Source organism: Oncorhynchus nerka, linkage group LG6 (genome assembly GCF_034236695.1).
Source record: "Oncorhynchus nerka isolate Pitt River linkage group LG6, Oner_Uvic_2.0, whole genome shotgun sequence".
NCBI classification, from domain to species: Eukaryota; Metazoa; Chordata; class Actinopteri; order Salmoniformes; family Salmonidae; genus Oncorhynchus; species Oncorhynchus nerka.
Window position 1 is genome coordinate 20,378,395 of NC_088401.1, and position 16,885 is coordinate 20,395,279.

At 44.1% G+C, this 16,885-nt stretch overlaps 1 protein-coding gene and 1 long non-coding RNA gene across 3 annotated transcripts; one reads left to right on the forward strand and one right to left on the reverse strand.

Moving 5' to 3' along the window:
- Window positions 1–1,073: 1,073 nt before the first annotated feature.
- shrprbck1r (sharpin and rbck1 related) lies at window positions 1,074–13,330 on the reverse strand. Of its 2 annotated transcripts, none has more exons than XM_029660967.2 (14): window positions 12,853–13,330; window positions 7,741–7,915; window positions 7,536–7,619; window positions 7,279–7,420; window positions 7,049–7,139; window positions 6,590–6,887; window positions 6,347–6,489; window positions 6,042–6,212; window positions 3,525–3,685; window positions 3,135–3,246; window positions 2,764–2,943; window positions 2,577–2,675; window positions 2,256–2,399; window positions 1,074–1,928 (listed from the first exon to the last, which is right to left on the reverse strand). In XM_029660967.2, the coding sequence occupies exons 1-14, from the start codon at window positions 13,117–13,119 to the stop codon at window positions 1,848–1,850; spliced, it is 2,148 nt and encodes a 715-aa protein (XP_029516827.1). In that variant the 5' UTR covers window positions 13,120–13,330; the 3' UTR covers window positions 1,074–1,847. The 2 variants fall into 2 exon arrangements, with proteins under 2 accessions (XP_029516827.1, XP_029516828.1); XM_029660968.2 differs by lacking the exon at window positions 12,853–13,330 and adding an exon at window positions 8,045–9,445.
- A 123-nt stretch (window positions 13,331–13,453) lies between these two features.
- On the forward strand, window positions 13,454–15,614 carry LOC135572169 (uncharacterized). Its single transcript, XR_010464059.1, has 2 exons — window positions 13,454–13,910; window positions 14,819–15,614. It is a non-coding gene; the product is annotated as an uncharacterized LOC135572169 (long non-coding RNA).
- The last annotated feature ends 1,271 nt before the right edge of the window (window positions 15,615–16,885 follow it).

Genomic DNA, 16,885 nt, shown 5'->3' on the forward strand with positions numbered 1-16,885 from the left:
TAGCTAGGGGTTAATCTCGATTTATCAGGGGATGCTGCAGCACCCTCAGAATCCCTACTTCCACGCGGCTATGGAAGCGAGCTCCCCTATTGTGCAGTGTATCTCAGAATCTTCATTGACGTGCTTGAGGCAAGCCTCATCTCTCTTCCTGTGTTGTCACCTTTCTGAAACCAGATTTACAGCTTTTTAGTATCAGCTAGCTGCAACAGTTGCCTGGCTACCCTGACTCCTTGCTCCTGCCATGCCCACGGACTTAGTTTCTTCTCCACAATGAAAAAAGGGAATAAAGGGGAAAAGTTAATGAAGTATGTAGCGAAAGACAGAGCATAGTAAGAATTTGGCGTGAGTTGTCAGACTACTGCAACAGATGACCATCATATGACAAGGTTTAGGATTTGCCATAGTAGTGTGATCATGAGTTTACTCTAAACATTTAGCAATGCATCAGTTTTGCATTCAGGCCTACATTGCCACTGACTGACATAAAGCTACCTATAATGAAAAGCCTCACAAATTCTGGCATTCTATTCCTCTGTAGGTTACATAATAATAACACATACTAATATTTGTTACATTAAAGGAGCCGATCTGGTAAAAGATAATACAAAGACATTTTTTTTTTTTGTACCATCTTTGAAATGCAAGCGAAAGGCCATAATGTATTATTCCAGCCCAGGCACAATTACGATTTTGGCCACTAGATGGCAGCAGTGTATGTGCAAAGTTTATATTGATCCAATGAATCACTGCATTTCTGTTAAAAATTTTGTATAAAGACTGCCCAAATGTGCCTAATTGGTTTATTAATACATTTTTAAGTTCATAACTGTGCACTTTCCTCAAACAATAGCATTCTTTAACTGTAATAGCTACTGTAAATTGGACAGTGCAGTTAGATTAACAATAATTTAAGCTTTCTGCCCAGATAAGATATGTCTAGGTCCTGGAAATTTGTTTTGTTACTTACAACCTTATGCTAATCACATTAGCCTACGTTAGCTCAACAATCCCGCTGGGGTGACACCGATGCTTTAATGCTTTATCATATTAGATTTAATTAGAGAGACTAAATCTTGTGTTTAGAGTGGCTTTATTGACACACTGTTTTAAAAACTCACTATGGCACACAGCAGTTACTGAGCAAATCTGATTATTCCATGAAAACTGGCAGATAGAAAGTGTTTTCTTGGCATTCATACATTTGTCTGTCTGTAACCAGAGCCTGTGAGTAATAAATAGAGCAAAATAGAACACTTAGTCTTGGAAACAAATCTACATGACAGAGCCTGGCATTCATTCAGAGGTGCTAAAACATAGAAAAACATGCAGAAGTATTCATTTCACATGAACTCATGTACTTTCAAAATGGCTATTAATTGGCACACAACGCAGTGCAGTTTGAAACAGAGATTGTTTGTTCTGTTTCTTATGTCCAGTTAGAACACAGTACGCTCTCTGTTACAACCCCAGAATGCGGTCATTAGTATTAGACTTTGGCTTTGAGGGCTGAAAAAGTTAAGTACACTTAGTTTAATGTGTCCCTGAACAGTATTGCATGACTCGGGCTGCATTTAGACAAGCAGTACAATTCTGGTATTTTTTACACTAATTGGTATTTTGGCCAATCACATCAGGTCTTTTTCAGAGCTGATCTGATTGGTCAATAGACAAATGAGTGAAAAAAATATCAGAATTGGACTGACTATCTAAACACAGCCTAAAGGGAGAACAGAAACCAACAGAAAACGTGCATAGCTAAATGTGCAGTGCAATCATCAATCCTTTGAGTGACACACACTTAATTTGTCCTATCTCACTCTTAACGCACACATCCCTCATTGTCTTTCTCAGTGGCAGTTCTGACACTTTGGGTGACATTTTTGGTTGTTGATGTTACAGCGGCAGCCTCCGCTGGTGTCTCCCGGACCCTGGGAGGAAACAGAAGCACATTAGATATTTTATTGTCACACCGGATAGGTGCAGTGAAATGTGTGGTTTTACAGGGTCAGCCATAGTAGAACGCCACCCATGGAGCAAATTAGGGTTAAGTGCCTTGCTCAAGGGCACATCGACAGATTTTTCACCTTGTCGGTGTGGGTATTCGAACCAGCGACCTTTCAGTTACTGGCCCAACCCTCTAACTGCTAGGCTACATGCTACGTTGGACACGTAGCAGACAGATGTGAAATGTCTGCATTACAGGTGACCGGAGGAGCACAACCATGCTAAACTGAACAGGAGGGGCGGGCTCTTACCCCAGGTCCCCAGCGAGGCCCCCTGGTGACCCAGCAGATCTCACTGTGACAGACAGTGCAACGCAGCCAATCACAGCCCTCCTTTTTCTGCACGATGATGCCGCACTGTGGGCAGTGCATGGCCTCCCCGGAGAGGACCAGGGTCTGAGAGAGACACGGGTATTACATGTTAATATAACAGTTATCTGTTAATATGAAATCAGCAAAGTCTTACTAACCTGAAAACTAACAATCCTTCCCCTAAAATCTCATTGTCCTCAATACTTTGCTGAAATCGATCTACAGGTATAAATTGTGTGTGTAAAAGTGTCTGTGCGTCACCTTGAGCAGATCTCTGGTTCTGCGGGCTGCCGAGTCGTTCTCAGCACGGGTCGTAAGGTCATCCTGGTACTGCTTACAGTCCATCCCTTCATGAATCGCCTGAGAGACAGACAGAGTAGAGAAAGAGGTTTGTTCAAATCCATGGTGTATGCAATCATTGGTGAATGTAAAGGTGATGTGTGTGTACCTTGCAGAGCAGGCAGTTGTGCTTGTTGCAGACGGGGCAGTGGAACACGTTGACGGTGTCCTCGTACACACACCACCCGGCACAGTCTGGGCTGGCACAGTGGTAACTGCCCTCACAACGAGACTCTGCCACAGACAAGCCTCTCTGCAGCCAGCGCTCGTACTCCTCTTCCGACACCAACTGGTAGGCAGGAAGGAATGAAAGAGCAGAGAGGAGAGAGATGATTAGATGACTGATGTATCGTGGGTTTTCTGGTTTGCATTAGCCAGACATTGGGCAGTGTGTTATACAGTATGTCTCTAATATCCAATGGGCCATCGTGCAGCTACTATTAAATACATTAGAAAGAAGCCAGTGATGTCACCACTCACGGCTCTGATCTCTCTCCCCTGCAGGGTGCAGTCACAGGCGTACGTGTCATCACGGTACGGACAGGCCACCTCCGGGTCCTCACACATCAGGACTACTGAGCGCAGGCAATCTCTGTGAACACAACACACTGGCTCCATCTCTGCATAAGAATCTCATCTCACCCACGCCATTCTTGCACAGTGTGAAATCCCCCCCCCCCCCCAATTCTTGTAGAAAGAAAGAATCCGAGGGGTATAAGCAATATGATGTTATAGCTGCACTTAGCAGCTCTCTGGGAGGCTAAGTGGAGTTTCCACCACATTGCTAACACCGCTCCAATGCTTTCAGATCACCTAGTGTCTAGGGGAGGGTCACTAGGTGGAGGGCCAAGAGAATTGTCTGAGTGGTACCTGCAGAAACAGTGGAGACACTCTCTGAGCAGGACTCCCTCCCCAGGCTGCAGGTCCAGGTAACAGATCCTACAGTCCACAGCATCTGGGTTGGGCACCAGGTCCTTTCCATCCAACATCACCAGCCGGGCAAAGTTCTCCCTCCGCTCTGCTTCCCTCGCCTGGGGTGGTGGGGATCCACAATATACAACAACACACACGTTGAACACGCAGGTTGTACACAAACATTGTTCAAACACACAGAAGTTCATTTAGTTTTCTTGCTTTATTACAGTTAAATACACATTTTAAATTGCAACAACATGGATGTTTTTTTGTTCTACATTCAGTCAAAAGGCCTTCATTATTTATTAAATTGTGCATTTGGAAAGTTAACACATTAAAAACAAACAGCCATTGAAGTTGTCCACTTGATGACCCTGACTGTAACAAACAGGCACAGACTGTGCAACACAGCAGTTCTTTGTCTTCTCTGAAATAGTAAGTTTCAACTGGTTGGCACACACCAAGCAAACTAGGCCTACATGGATTTGCAGTATAATTACATAATTCATTACAAACATGCAAAGTTACATTTACATTTTAGTAATTTAGCAGACGCACTTATCCAGAGCAATTTACAGTATCAATTATAATTATGTGCCTTGCTCAGGGGCACATCGGCAGATTTTTTCACCTAGTCGGCTCGGGATTTGAACCAGCGGCCTTTCGGTTATGCTCTTAAACGCTAGGCTACCTGCTGTCCTATATACAAAGCCTTTGACATACAAGAGCCATGATTCTTTAATTTGCTTAAGTCATACAAACACACTTCTGTGCAGATAAACATACACCACATGAACAAAAGTATGTGGACACCTACTCGTCAAACATCTCATTACAAAATCATGGGCATTAATATGAAGTTGGTACCCCCCTTTGCTGCTATAGCAGCCTCCTCTCTTCTGGGAAGGGTTTCCACTAGATGTTGGAACATTGCTGCGGGGACTTGCTTCCATTCAGCCACAAGAGCATTAGTGAGGTCGGGCACTGATGTTAAGCGATTAGGCCTGGCTCGTAGTCGGCGTTCCAATTCATCCCAATGGTGTTCAATGGGGTTAAGGTCAGGGATTTGTGCAGGCCAGTCAAGTTCTTCCACACCGATCTCTACAAACCATCTCTGTATGGACCTTGCTTAGTGCACAGGGGCATTGTCATGCTGAAACAGGAAAGGGCCTTCCCCAAACTGTTGCCACAAAGATGGAAGCACAGAATCGTCTAGAATGTGATTGTATGCTGTAGCGTTAAAAAAGATTTCCCTTCACTGGAACTAAGGGGCCTCAACGAAACCATGAAAAACAGCCCGAGACCATTAATCCTCCTACAACAAACTTTAGTTGGCACTATGCCAGCTTTACACCCCTCCAGCCGACGCTTGGCCTTGCGCATGGTAATCTTAGGCTTGTGCTCGGCCACGGAAACCCATTTCATGAGGCTCCAGATAAAAACATTTTTTTGTGCTGACGTTCCCGAGGCAGTTTAGAACTTGGTAGTGCTAGTGAGTGTTGCAACCAAGGATAGACGATTTTTATGCGTTAAGCACTTCCCCACTAGGCGGCCCCGTTCTGTGAGCTGTGTGGCCTACCACTTCATGGCTGAGCCGTTGTCGCTCCTAGACATTTCCACTTCACAATAACAGCACTTACAGTTGACCAGGGCAGCTCAAGCAGGGCAGAAATGTTAAAACCTGACTTGTTGGAAAGGTGGCATCCTATGACGGTGCCACGTTGAAAGTCACTGAGCTCTTCAGTAAGGCCATTCTAATGCCAATATTTGTCAATGGAGATTGCATGGCTGTGTGCTTGATTTTATACACCTGTCAGCAACGGGTGTGGTCGATATAGCCAAATCCATTCATTTGAAGGGGTGTCCATATACTTTTTTATATATAGTGTATTTGTATCAAACAATGTCAGAGGATAGGTAGCCACAATGCTATGTAATGTACAATCACTGAGATTCTGTCACAACATGAATGAGTATTGCTCAGTAGCGTGAGTGTATGGGTTGAAGAGAATGTTTACAGTGGCAAAATATAGAAAGTGTGTGTGCGCGTCTGTCAGTCAGTGTCTTTCTGCGATGTTACGGAGTGTGTGTGTGCCTGTAGTCCTGGGCCAAGTTTTCCAGTAGTGAGTCATTTTGAGCACCCGCGCCCCTCAGCGCCTCTCTTCTCCCTTTCTCCTTCAAAAAACAAAGAGACAGAAGAGAAGAGAGTCAGCCTTAGAGCCCATCCTACCATCCCTGGTCGTCTCAACTCCTGCTACTCCTACGGAGCCTACCTTTCCCTAAAAAACTATGCACTGTAATTAACTGTAAACTGTGTGCATGTGCAAGACTGTATGTGTGTGTCTAGGTTTCTACACGTCCTGTTGACACTGTCTGACAGCTTGCATTTCCTGCTGTATGCACCATATGAATGTGTTTAGGTGCACGAGTGTCTGAGTTTGTGTATGTGTTCATGAGCATAAAACATCCTACCTGCTGGTACTGTCGGACAGCTTCTTTCTCCTGCTGTATGCGGTGAAGCTCCAGAGGGTCTGGTTTGTAGCTCCCAGGAACAGTATAGCTCTCTGGACGGTCTGTACTGCAGATCTCACAGCCAGGCCGCGTGGGCTTGTTTATGTACGTGCAAGAAGGGCAGGCCCAACCCTGAGACACACAGCGAGACTGTCTTTACAGGTGTGTTGCTGGAAACCTACTGTATGTCAACTTACTGGATCTAGGTATGCATGCAATAGTTAGTCAGTTAACACCAAGGGGTACTGTACAGAGCTTGTGTGTACCTGAGGCCCTGATTTCTTAGGGTTAAGTGCTTTGGTGAGTTGCGGCATCTCCAGGTTGATGAGGTCTTTGATTTCACTGATTTTCAGCCTCTCTGCCCCGGCTCCATTTGGCCCCGCTCCATTTGGCCCCGCTCCATTTGAACCTATCGGAACAAAGCTCGGTCAGGAGGAAGCCAACACAATGGGTCCTTCTGTCAATGGTGTGTATGTGCGTGCATTTGTGTGAGTGTTTAACAGTGTCACCCATGCTGCTGTGGCTCAGTCTGGGGGGCAGGGTGCTGTAACCCCTCCAGTCCTGGGATGTGGGGCCGTTGCTTGGGGTCTCAAGAGGAGGGGTAGCGGGGGTGAGGAGGGCTCTTTCCTGGTCCTGCTGGAGCAGCTGCCGTGTGAGACGGGCGTGGCGGGCAGAGAGGAGGTACAGGAAGGCCGTGTCTCCATCCCTACGCACCCCGTAGGACGCGAGAGAGCGCTGGTCTGCACACAGACATTGGCCAATCACCCAGCGCTGCACCCGCGGATGGAAGCCATACTCCAGGAATACCTAGAGGACAGAGGGACAGACAGAAAAGGTACAAAAACTAAAAACACAGGTAGAAAGTAGGTTTACATTATGTTGAAACTATTGTAGAGCTTGATACTGTTAAGAGTTTTGAATTCAAACTTTTTAAAAATGTAATTCTTATTTAAGCTGTTCAGACTGACCTGCTGCTTGAGTATTGCGATGGTCGCGTGGGGGGGGACTTTCACTGTGACACAACAGGAAGACGAAGAATCTTCGACCACTACAGCCAAGCTTTCACAGAAAGATACAATCGTCATGAACTACTAAAATATGCATTTCCTGTCATCGCACCAGTTCACACAATATTCTGACTCCTTCAATAACTTCCTGTTCTATTACCCAGTAGCTCGTTTGCTCTTAACTCTCTCACCTAAGATCTGTGTCTCCGTAGCTCCTCTCAGAGGGCTGGATCTTCAGCTCTGCCTGCTGACGAGCCAGGGTGGCAGCGTAGATGGAGGCCGCCTGGATGTCACCAGCCTCGATGGCCCTGGTCAGCTCAGCACACATCTCCTCTACAGATGAATGGACACAAGGTTGAAACACAGAGTCCGGGACAGTGAGCAATTGAAAAAGAGTAGAAACTTGGCCAATACACTACTGTACACACACACACCCACTGAGGGCTACCTGTGCGTGGTAAGGAAGCAGAGCTGGGTGTCTCCAAGACCTCCAGAGGAAGTTGTCGGTCATCAGTGGGAGGGCTGTCGGACACTGAGGGGTCAGGAGAAGAGAAGACAGGGGACTCAGGTTATTCGAGCACAGAAAAGATGGGAGGAGAAGACAGTGAAACATCTGATCAAAGATAACAGAGGCAGGAAGAAAGTAGACTAACCCCTGTGTGCCTCTCTGAGTGACGATATCACCACGGTGGCCCACTCCTGAGCCTCCTGCTCGCAGCGGAAGTTGAAGCTGATGCGGTCGTGAGGGGGCATGAACAAACTCAGCTCGTGGCATTTTGGCGATTTCACCTCATAGTGCACCGACCTCAGGTCAAACTCTGCAATGGACTGGAAGACACGGAGGGGAGAGAGTGAAGTGATGCTCATTTTATCACACTGAAATTAGCTGCCTACCACTGTTTGTTCCATGGTAGTATGTTGACTTTAGGTATTGCACTGATGTCATGTTGGAATTACCTTTGAGCTCTGTTTTTGGGAGAGAATGATTGGACAGCACTGCAGCCTATAGACCTAGTCAGTGGGAATGCCTTTGGAAAGTATTCAGACCCCTTCAATTTTCCAAATTTCTAAAATGGATTAAATAAATACAAATCTTCAATCTACACACAATATCCAATAATGACAACGAGTAAACGGGTTTAAAAAAAAACAGAAATACCTTATTTACAAAATTATTCAGACCCTTTGCTATAAGACACGAAATTGAGCTCAGGTGCATCCTGTTTCCATTGATCATCCTTTTTCCATTGATCATGCTTTATATGTTTCTACAACTTAATTGGAGTCCCCCTGTGGCAAATTCAATTGATTGGACATGATTTGGCAAAGGCACACACCTGTCTATATAAGGTCCCACAGTTGACAGTGCATGTCAGAGCAATAACCTCAAGCCATGAGGTCAAAGGAATTGTCCGTTGTGCTCCGAGACAGGATTGTGTCAAGGCACAGATCTGGGGAAGTGTACCAAAACATTTCTGCAGCATTGAAGTTTCCCAAGAACACAGTGGCCTCCATCATTCTTAAATGGAACAAGTTTGGAACCACCAAGACTCTTCCTAGAGCTGGCTGCCCGGCCAAACTGAACAATCGGGGGAGAAGGGCCTTGGTCAGGGAAGTGACCAAGAACCCAATGGTCACTCTGACAGAGCTCTAGAGTTGCTCTATGGAGATGGGAGACCCTTCCAAAAGGATAACCATCTTTGCAGCACTCCACCAATCAGGCCTTCATGGTAGAGTGGCCAGACAGAAGCCACTCCTCAGTAAAAGGCACATGACAGCTCGCTTGGAGTTTGCTAAAAGCTCCAGAGCGCTCACGACCTCAGACTGGGGCGACGGTTCACCTTCCAACAGGTCAAGCACACAGCCAAGACAACGCAGGAGTGGCTTCGAGACAAGTCTCTGAATGTCCTTGAGTGGCCCAGCCAGAGTCCGGACTTGAACCCGATCGAACATCCCTGAAAATAGCTGTGCAGCAACACTCCTTATCCAACCTGACAGAGCTTGAGAGGATCTGCATAGAAGAATGAGAGAAACTCCCCAAATACAGGTGTGCCAAGGTTGTAGCATCATACAAGAAGACTCAAGGCTGTAATCACTGCCAAAAGTGTTTCAACAAAGTACTGAGTAAAGGGTCAGAAATACTTATGTAAATGTGATCATTTTTTAAATGTAAAAAATATATAAATGATGTGGTGGTGTATAGATTGATGAGGAAAAACACGATTTAATCCATTTTAGAATAAGGCTGTAACCTAACAAAAAGACAAAGGATCTGAATACTTTCCGAATGTACTGTATAACTACACTACCGGTCAAGTTTTAGAAAAACCTACTCATTCAAAGGGCCTTTATTTTTTAAAACTATTTTCTACATTTTAGAATAATAGTGAAAACATCAAAACCATGAAATAACACATATGGAGTGACCAAAAAAATAAAGCGTTAAGTTCATCCTCTGCAGCACCTCTGGTTCTTCCTTTCCTGTGGCGGTCCACATGAGAGCCAGTTTCATCATAGCGCTTGATGGTTTTTGCGACTGCACTTGAAGAAACGTTCAAAGTTCTTGAAATGTTCTGTATTGACTGACCTTCATGTCTTAAAGTAATGATGGACTGTCTTTTCTCTTTGCTTATTTGAGCTGTTCTTGCCATAATAAAAGACTTGGTCTTTTATTTTTATTTTATTAAAACAAAATAATAATAATAATTACCCCTTTTTTCTCTCCCCAATTTCGTGGTTCCAATTTCCAATTGTTGTAGTAGCTACTATCTTGTCTCATCGCTACAACTCCCGTACGGGCACGGGAGAGACGAAGGTTGAAAGTCATGCGTCCTCCGATACACAACCCAACCAGCCATACTGCTTCTTAACACAGCGCGCATCCAACCCGGAAGCCAGCCGCACCAATGTGTCGGAGGGTACACCGTGCACCTGGCAACCTTGGTTAGCGCCCGGCCCGCCACAGGAGTCGCTGGTGTGCGATGAGACAAGGACATCCCTACCGACCAAGCCCTCCCTAACCCGGACGACGCCAGGCCAATTGTGCGTCGCCCCACGGACCTCCCGGTCGCGGCCGGTTACGACAGAGCCTGGGCGCGAACCCAGGGACTCTGATGGCACAGCTGGCGCTGCAGTACAGCGCCCTTAACCACTGCGCCACCCTGGACTTGGTCTTTTAACAGGGCCATCTTCTGTATACCACCCCTACCTTGGGAAATAAAAAAATAAAATCAAAATTCAACATTATGTTTGTTTTAAATCCTTTTAAAGTACCATAGCAATTACAGTGAGAAGGGGTGCTACATGGGGATACCTAAGGGGATCTCTAAGCAATTCAATCAGATCTTTTTAAAGTCCTTAATTAAGAAAGCCATTTCGAGGCGGACAAACAAACAAAAACAAATTGCACAGCCACAACACAACTGATTGGCTCAAATGCATTAAGGAAAGAAATTCCAGAAATTAACTTTAAACAAGGCACACCAGTTAATTGAAATGCATTCCAGGTGACTACCTCGTGAAGCTGGTTGAGATAATGCCAAGAGTGTGCAAAGCTGTCATCAAGGCAAAGGGTGGCTATTTGAAGAATCTCAAATATTAAATATATTGTGATTTGTTTAACACTTTTTTTAGTTACTACATGATTACATGTGTTATTTCATAGTTTTGATGTCTTTACTATTATTCTACAATGTAGACAATAGTAAAAATAAAGAAAAACCCTTGAATGAGTAGGTGTTCTAAAACTTTTGACCGGTAGTTTATACTGGACAAAATTACTAAGTGTTGGTTTCATGAGCTGAAATAAAAGATTCCAGAAATGTTCTATGCACAAAAGCTTATTTCTCTCAAATATTGTGCACAAATTTGTTTACATCCCTGTTAGTGAGCATTTTGTCCTTTGCCAAGATAATCCATCCACCTGACAGCTGTGACATATCAAGAAGCTGATTAAACAGCATGATTGTTACACAGATGCACCTTGTGCTGGGGACAATAAAAGGCCACTCTAAAATGTGCCGTTTTGTCACACAATACAATGCCACAGATGTCTCAAGATTTGAGGGCATGTGCATTCGACATGCTGACTGTAGGCATGTCCACTAGAGCTGTTGCCAGATAATTTAATGTCAATTTCCCTACCATAAGCCGCCTCCAACATCATTTTAGAGAATTTGGCAGTACGTCCAACCGGCATTATAACCGCAGACCACGTGTAACGTAACCACGGCAGCCCAGGACCTCCACATCCGGCTTCTTCACCAACGGGATCGTCTGAGCCACCTGGGCAGCTGATGAAACTTTGGGTTTGCACAACTGAAGAATTTCTGCACAAACTGTTTGAGACCGTCTCAGGGAAGTTCATCTGCATGCTCTTCATCCTCACCAGTCTTGACCTGACTGCAGACCGTCTCAGGGAAGTTCATCTGCATGCTCGTCATCCTCACCAGTCTTGACCTGACTGCAGACCGTCTCAGGGAAGTTCATCTGCATGCTCGTCATCCTCACCAGTCTTGACCTGACTGCAGACCGTCTCAGGGAAGTTCATCTGCATGCTCGTCATCCTCACCAGTCTTGACCTGACTGCAGACCGTCTCAGGGAAGTTCATCTGCATGCTCGTCATCCTCACCAGTCTTGACCTGACTGCAGTTCGGTGTCGTAACCAACTTCAGTGGGCAAATGCTCACCTTTGATGGGTACTGGCATGCTGGAGGTGTGCTCTTCGCAGATGAATCCAGGTTTCAACTGTACCGGGCAGATGGCAGACAGCGTGTATGGTTTTGTGTGGGCGAGCGGTTTGCTGATGTCAACATTGAACAGAGTGCCCCATAGTGGGGTTATGATATGGGCAGGCATAAGTTAAGAACAACGTAAACAATAGCATTGTATCGATAGTAATTTGAATGAGATACCGTGATGAGATCCTGAGGCCCATTATTGTGCCCTTCATTCTCCACAATCACTTCATGTTTCAGCATGATAATGCACAATCCTGTTGCAAGGATCTGTACACAATTCCTGGAAGCTGAAAATGGCCTGCATACTCACCAGACATGTCACCCATTGAGCATGTTTGGGATGCTCTGGATCAACGTGTACAACAACGTGTTCCATTTCCCGCCAATATCCAGCAACTTTGCACAGCCATTGAAGAGGAGTGGGACAACATTCCACAGGCCAGAATCAACAGCCTGATCAACTCTATGCTAAGGAGATGTGTCACGCTGCATAATGCAAATGGTGGTCACAAGATACTGTCTGGTTTTCTGATCCAAGCCCCTAGCTTTAAAAAAATAAGATGTGACCAACAGATGCATATCTGTATTCTCAGTCATGTGAAATCGGTAGATTAGGGCTTAATTCATTTCTTTCAATTCTCTAAATTCCTTATATGAACTGTAACTCAGTCAAATCTCTTGCGTTTATATTTTTGTTCCGTGTATTTTGTTGAACTATAAATTGTTTCAAATAACTATGTGACAGTTCAATGCATGGCAGCCAAATGTAAGCATGAGACCAGCGATAATATCTGTTGTTTTAAAACCCTCTGTACACACGTCTGCCTGCCTGCCTTGGTAACGCTGGTAATAATAAAACATCACGTGACATGTAACTTTACTCCATCGAGTTTTAGCTGACAATTTCAAAAACTATTTTTAATGAACACCATTTTGTAATTAGTCAAAAGAAATACCCATTATTTGTCAACATGGCTGACAAATGACATTAATTGAAATCCGCCTTTAACCTTTCTCTCTCTTACCACACTCCGACCCGTTGTTCCGCTGGTGTCCCGTAGCGTGAGACGGAATTCCCCGGACTTCCCGGGGTCCATACTGAGCTGTAGACGGAGTGACTCATCACCTGCCCCAGGAAGACACAGCGGCCGAATACCAGAATGGCAAACTGATACCCGTACCGACATCAAGACAGTATGGCAGCCAGTTTGTGAGGCCCCATAGCCAGGGATTGATGAGGACGGGTCCGGCGGTGGAGTGTGAGTAGTCCACCCGCCTGAGCTCAGCGACATTCCACCAACAGCCTCATGCAGTGTTTGGAGACGTCAAGACACCGTTCCCGGTGTGTTTAACACCACGCCAATATTGTCAGCAACGATTGCTATTAGTATTCCCATAAAATGTGCCGTTTCATCGTAGTCCCTCCATTTACCAAGCTCACAACAACAGCACCGATGAACGACCAGCTAGCTACCAGGAAGTGCGCACTCTGTGTCACTGTTTGTTTGGCTGGCTCTCTCGTGCTGCCAGTGCTCATCATTTGCGCCCCCATACGTTGTACCCATGTACTGCACAACATGGCTTTTCTGCAGGTCCAAAAACGTTTAATTTCCTCAATTTCTCAAAATCAGGTTCACAAATATACAGTATATGTGATGTACTCCTATACTAAATTGTATACATATTTTTAAAACTTGGACCTGCAAATTGTAGTGGAGACAATTGCGTATATGGTTGACCTACTTTCAACAAGACCTTAGCAGATAGAAATGTCTGAGGACTGCAGCACTAATGTCATGCCATCAAAATGTTGCTTTTTTTTGGCCCCACAGTTGTAGTCCAACAACTCAGACAATTTCTAATCCAGTGTTCCTTCATTTAGGCCTGGTGAAACAGCGACCCCCATTGTTTACATTCATGTGTGCGCCAGTGGAAATGGAATGCACATATCCATTGAAGATGCCTGGAAAAGTCCACATCATATCCCTGCACTCACACACACACTGAAATGGGGGAAGTCTGGTCCGCTCTGGTCACTTCCTCTTGCTGTATGGAGACCAGTCAGCCAGCCTGGTCCTGAGATGTGCGTAAGGGAATTTCCATTTTTTTACACCCAACGTTTAACCTAAATCCAATGTCATGGAATTCAAGTTAGTTGACAGCTCAAGCAAATGTAAATCGAAACTAGACCTTGCAACACTGCTGCGTTTTTCACACTCAACAGTTTCACGTGTGTATCAACAATGGTCCACCACCCAAAGGGCAGGGGGGGACTCAATATTAGGAAGGTGTTCGTAATGTTTGGTATACTCAGTGTATATCCCTCTCCCACAGGGGAGTCCATTGAGGAGCTATACCTGTCTGCTAATGTGTTCCTGGAAAGGGGTGCCATGTTTCACTATGATGAGCCCCTGGGCCTGTCCGATATCCCCTGCTTCACCTTCTGCTCCCGAAAGAAAGACAGCAGATCAGGGCTGGGATTCAATCAAACCCAGTAGCTACCAAAAAAAACAAAGGCGTAAATACAGAAATGCTGTTTTGTTTGAATTGAGCCCCATGTCAAGAAGAAAAGCAACCTTAAAAAGTACATATTAAGTCTTTCTCTTGCATTAACTGCAGTTCACGTTACAGGGCGGGAAAGTGTTTGCTATGCTGTTAAATGCATTGATAGGATAGATAGACAGGACGCATTAGCAGGATGCACTGTAGCACAATGGTGTGCAGAAGGGAATTATACGTTTTATAGATTCATGATTAATATAAAGGTTTGTTTCACTTGGATGTATTTCTTAAACTTTAAAAATAGGGTGTATTTATTTGCAGAACTGATTGTTTATGAAAAAACATTTAAGTTGAATCTGGACTACCTACCATGGGTGAGCTTGTGTGCATCTGTGAAAATGTTGCTCTTATATTTGTGAAGTACCTATTTGGACACATTCCTGTGAAGTGCATATTATAACCTCATTCTTCCTCTGCTCCCCTCTCCAGAGATGACTTGATGTGCATGCTGTTGTGGTGAACCAAAATGCCTACCTCATTGCCTGCTTCAATCTCACTTTAATAACAAAAATAGGCCAAGGAGAAGGTTTAATGTGAATTAGATTACGTAGGGAGGAGAGGAATAAATACACTGTGACAACACCATTATGTACAGTTTTTGGATAGTGTGTGTAAATGTTACTGACATACTGTAACTCATGATGTACTTAGATATTAGCAACACTAAAGATGAGTAATTTCATAATTGTATATATTTTATAATTTCAGTTTGTGACTAAACAAGCAATGTAGAGAATCATTGTACCATCTAAACCACTGAAATATCGTTTCAATTTCCAAAAATATTGTATTTTCAGCTGTTTGAAGCTGGTGTACAAAACCTAAAGTAAAAAATGCAAAGGAAATTTAAGAACAGAAAGCATAGAAATAATGCATATAGACTTGCTTTCAATGAGAATGACAGATCTATAACTACATTTCTATGTGAATTTGGTCAGTCACCTCAAAAATGACATATTGCAGTTTTAAGCCTAGTCCTGGATTTACAACCCCTTTGAATTAAGAATCTCCCATAAAAATGCTTATTCTTAGTCTAGGACTAGGTTTAATCTGTGTCCGGCAAACTGGCCCATAGTGAACACAAGATGAAACTCTTGATTCAAATAGACCTGCACCGTCATTCAAATAGCATGCATTAGAGATTCATGATTTGTGAAGGTGCATAATGTCTGTCCAATTACAATTTGTTAATGTATAAATCCTGTATTAAATTAGTTCTTTGCCATTTGTTCTGAATGTCAGGTTCTCTGATTCTGTTAATTGATACAGATTTCAACATACAGTAGAACAAGTTACGTTTCTAAAAGTTCTGACTACTGTTGATTTCAAAATGACAACTCTCTCTTAAAATAAAAGCTTCAAAGGCAAAAATGTCCTCTGCCCGAAATATACTCTCTGATTATGCAATCCCCTACAGAAGGGTAGTGAGCATACATCAGCAGTTTCCCATTTCGCCCACTAGAGGTCCTACTCTTTTCAATGTGAGAGTAGAGAAATGCACAACGTTCAATGCCAAATGTGAGAAGTTCCTTGGTTTTGATTGTTTCCATATATTTCACTTTTTATTGTCTTTACAGTCAATTTTTGTCTCTCAAAAAGTGAAATATATGGAAACAATCATTTATTTTACCAGGCAAGTCAGTTAAAAACAAATGTGTGGACATTCCAAGCAGAATATGCTTATTTTTGGCTTAAGGGTCACTTTTGCAGAAGGCTTGAGTCTGTTTTCAGCACCAGTCACTGATATTGATACTGCTAAAAGTATTTCCTGTTGCCATAGATTAAAGAGGTTCACGCCAAAATGTAAGGTCTTCAGTAGACCAGTAGATCAGTTTCAAAATTATAAAAAACTAAATGCATTGAGGCTGGCTTTGAAAACTGAATTTGGTTTTATCTGCCTGTATCTGATGCACTTTGTGTGGCCTTTGCTCTCATGTTTGTCTGAAAGGTGGCAACTGGAAAGCATCCTCAATAACAGGTGTGGAGCCATAGCAATCATCCCTACAGTTCTGCACAAGGTTGAACTGTCTCACCTCAGCCGAAGTTACCGCCATTTTGGTGACTCATGTCATGACCGAAACACACACACACACACACACACACACACACACACACACACACACACACACACACACACACACACACACACACACTGAGACTAGCAAACAGGTCGATGATTAACTCCTCAAGCCAGGAACACATGCACCTCACACACACCACTATCAATTTCCACATGAAGCATGGTAAGAGAATTCCTAAAACTAAAAAAGTTGTTTACATGATGTTCATGTACTGCTACTGCTGTGACAAATCCCAAGGTTGTTTCATCACAGATTGTGTGATGGCCTTTGGGCATAGCCTTTAGTAGGACAGACAGCCACGCTGTGGGACAGGTCAGATCTCAAAGCACTCGAGCACTCCAAACTATTTGGATCCCTTGACAGGGTTGAAGGAGGCTTCATGTTACTGCCTACTCTCTCTCTCTCGTCCTCCCCT

Coding starts and splice junctions, on each gene's coding strand:
- shrprbck1r (XM_029660967.2), bottom strand. CDS start 13,119: ATGTCGCTGAGCTCAGGCGGGTGGACTACTCACACTCCACCGCCGGAC. Junction 3,686..6,041: donor CTGTCCGACAGTACCAGCAG/GTAGGATGTTTT, acceptor CCACCACCCCAG/GCGAGGGAAGCAGAGCGGAG. Junction 3,247..3,524: donor TGTCTCCACTGTTTCTGCAG/GTACCACTCAGA, acceptor TTGTGTTCACAG/AGATTGCCTGCGCTCAGTAG.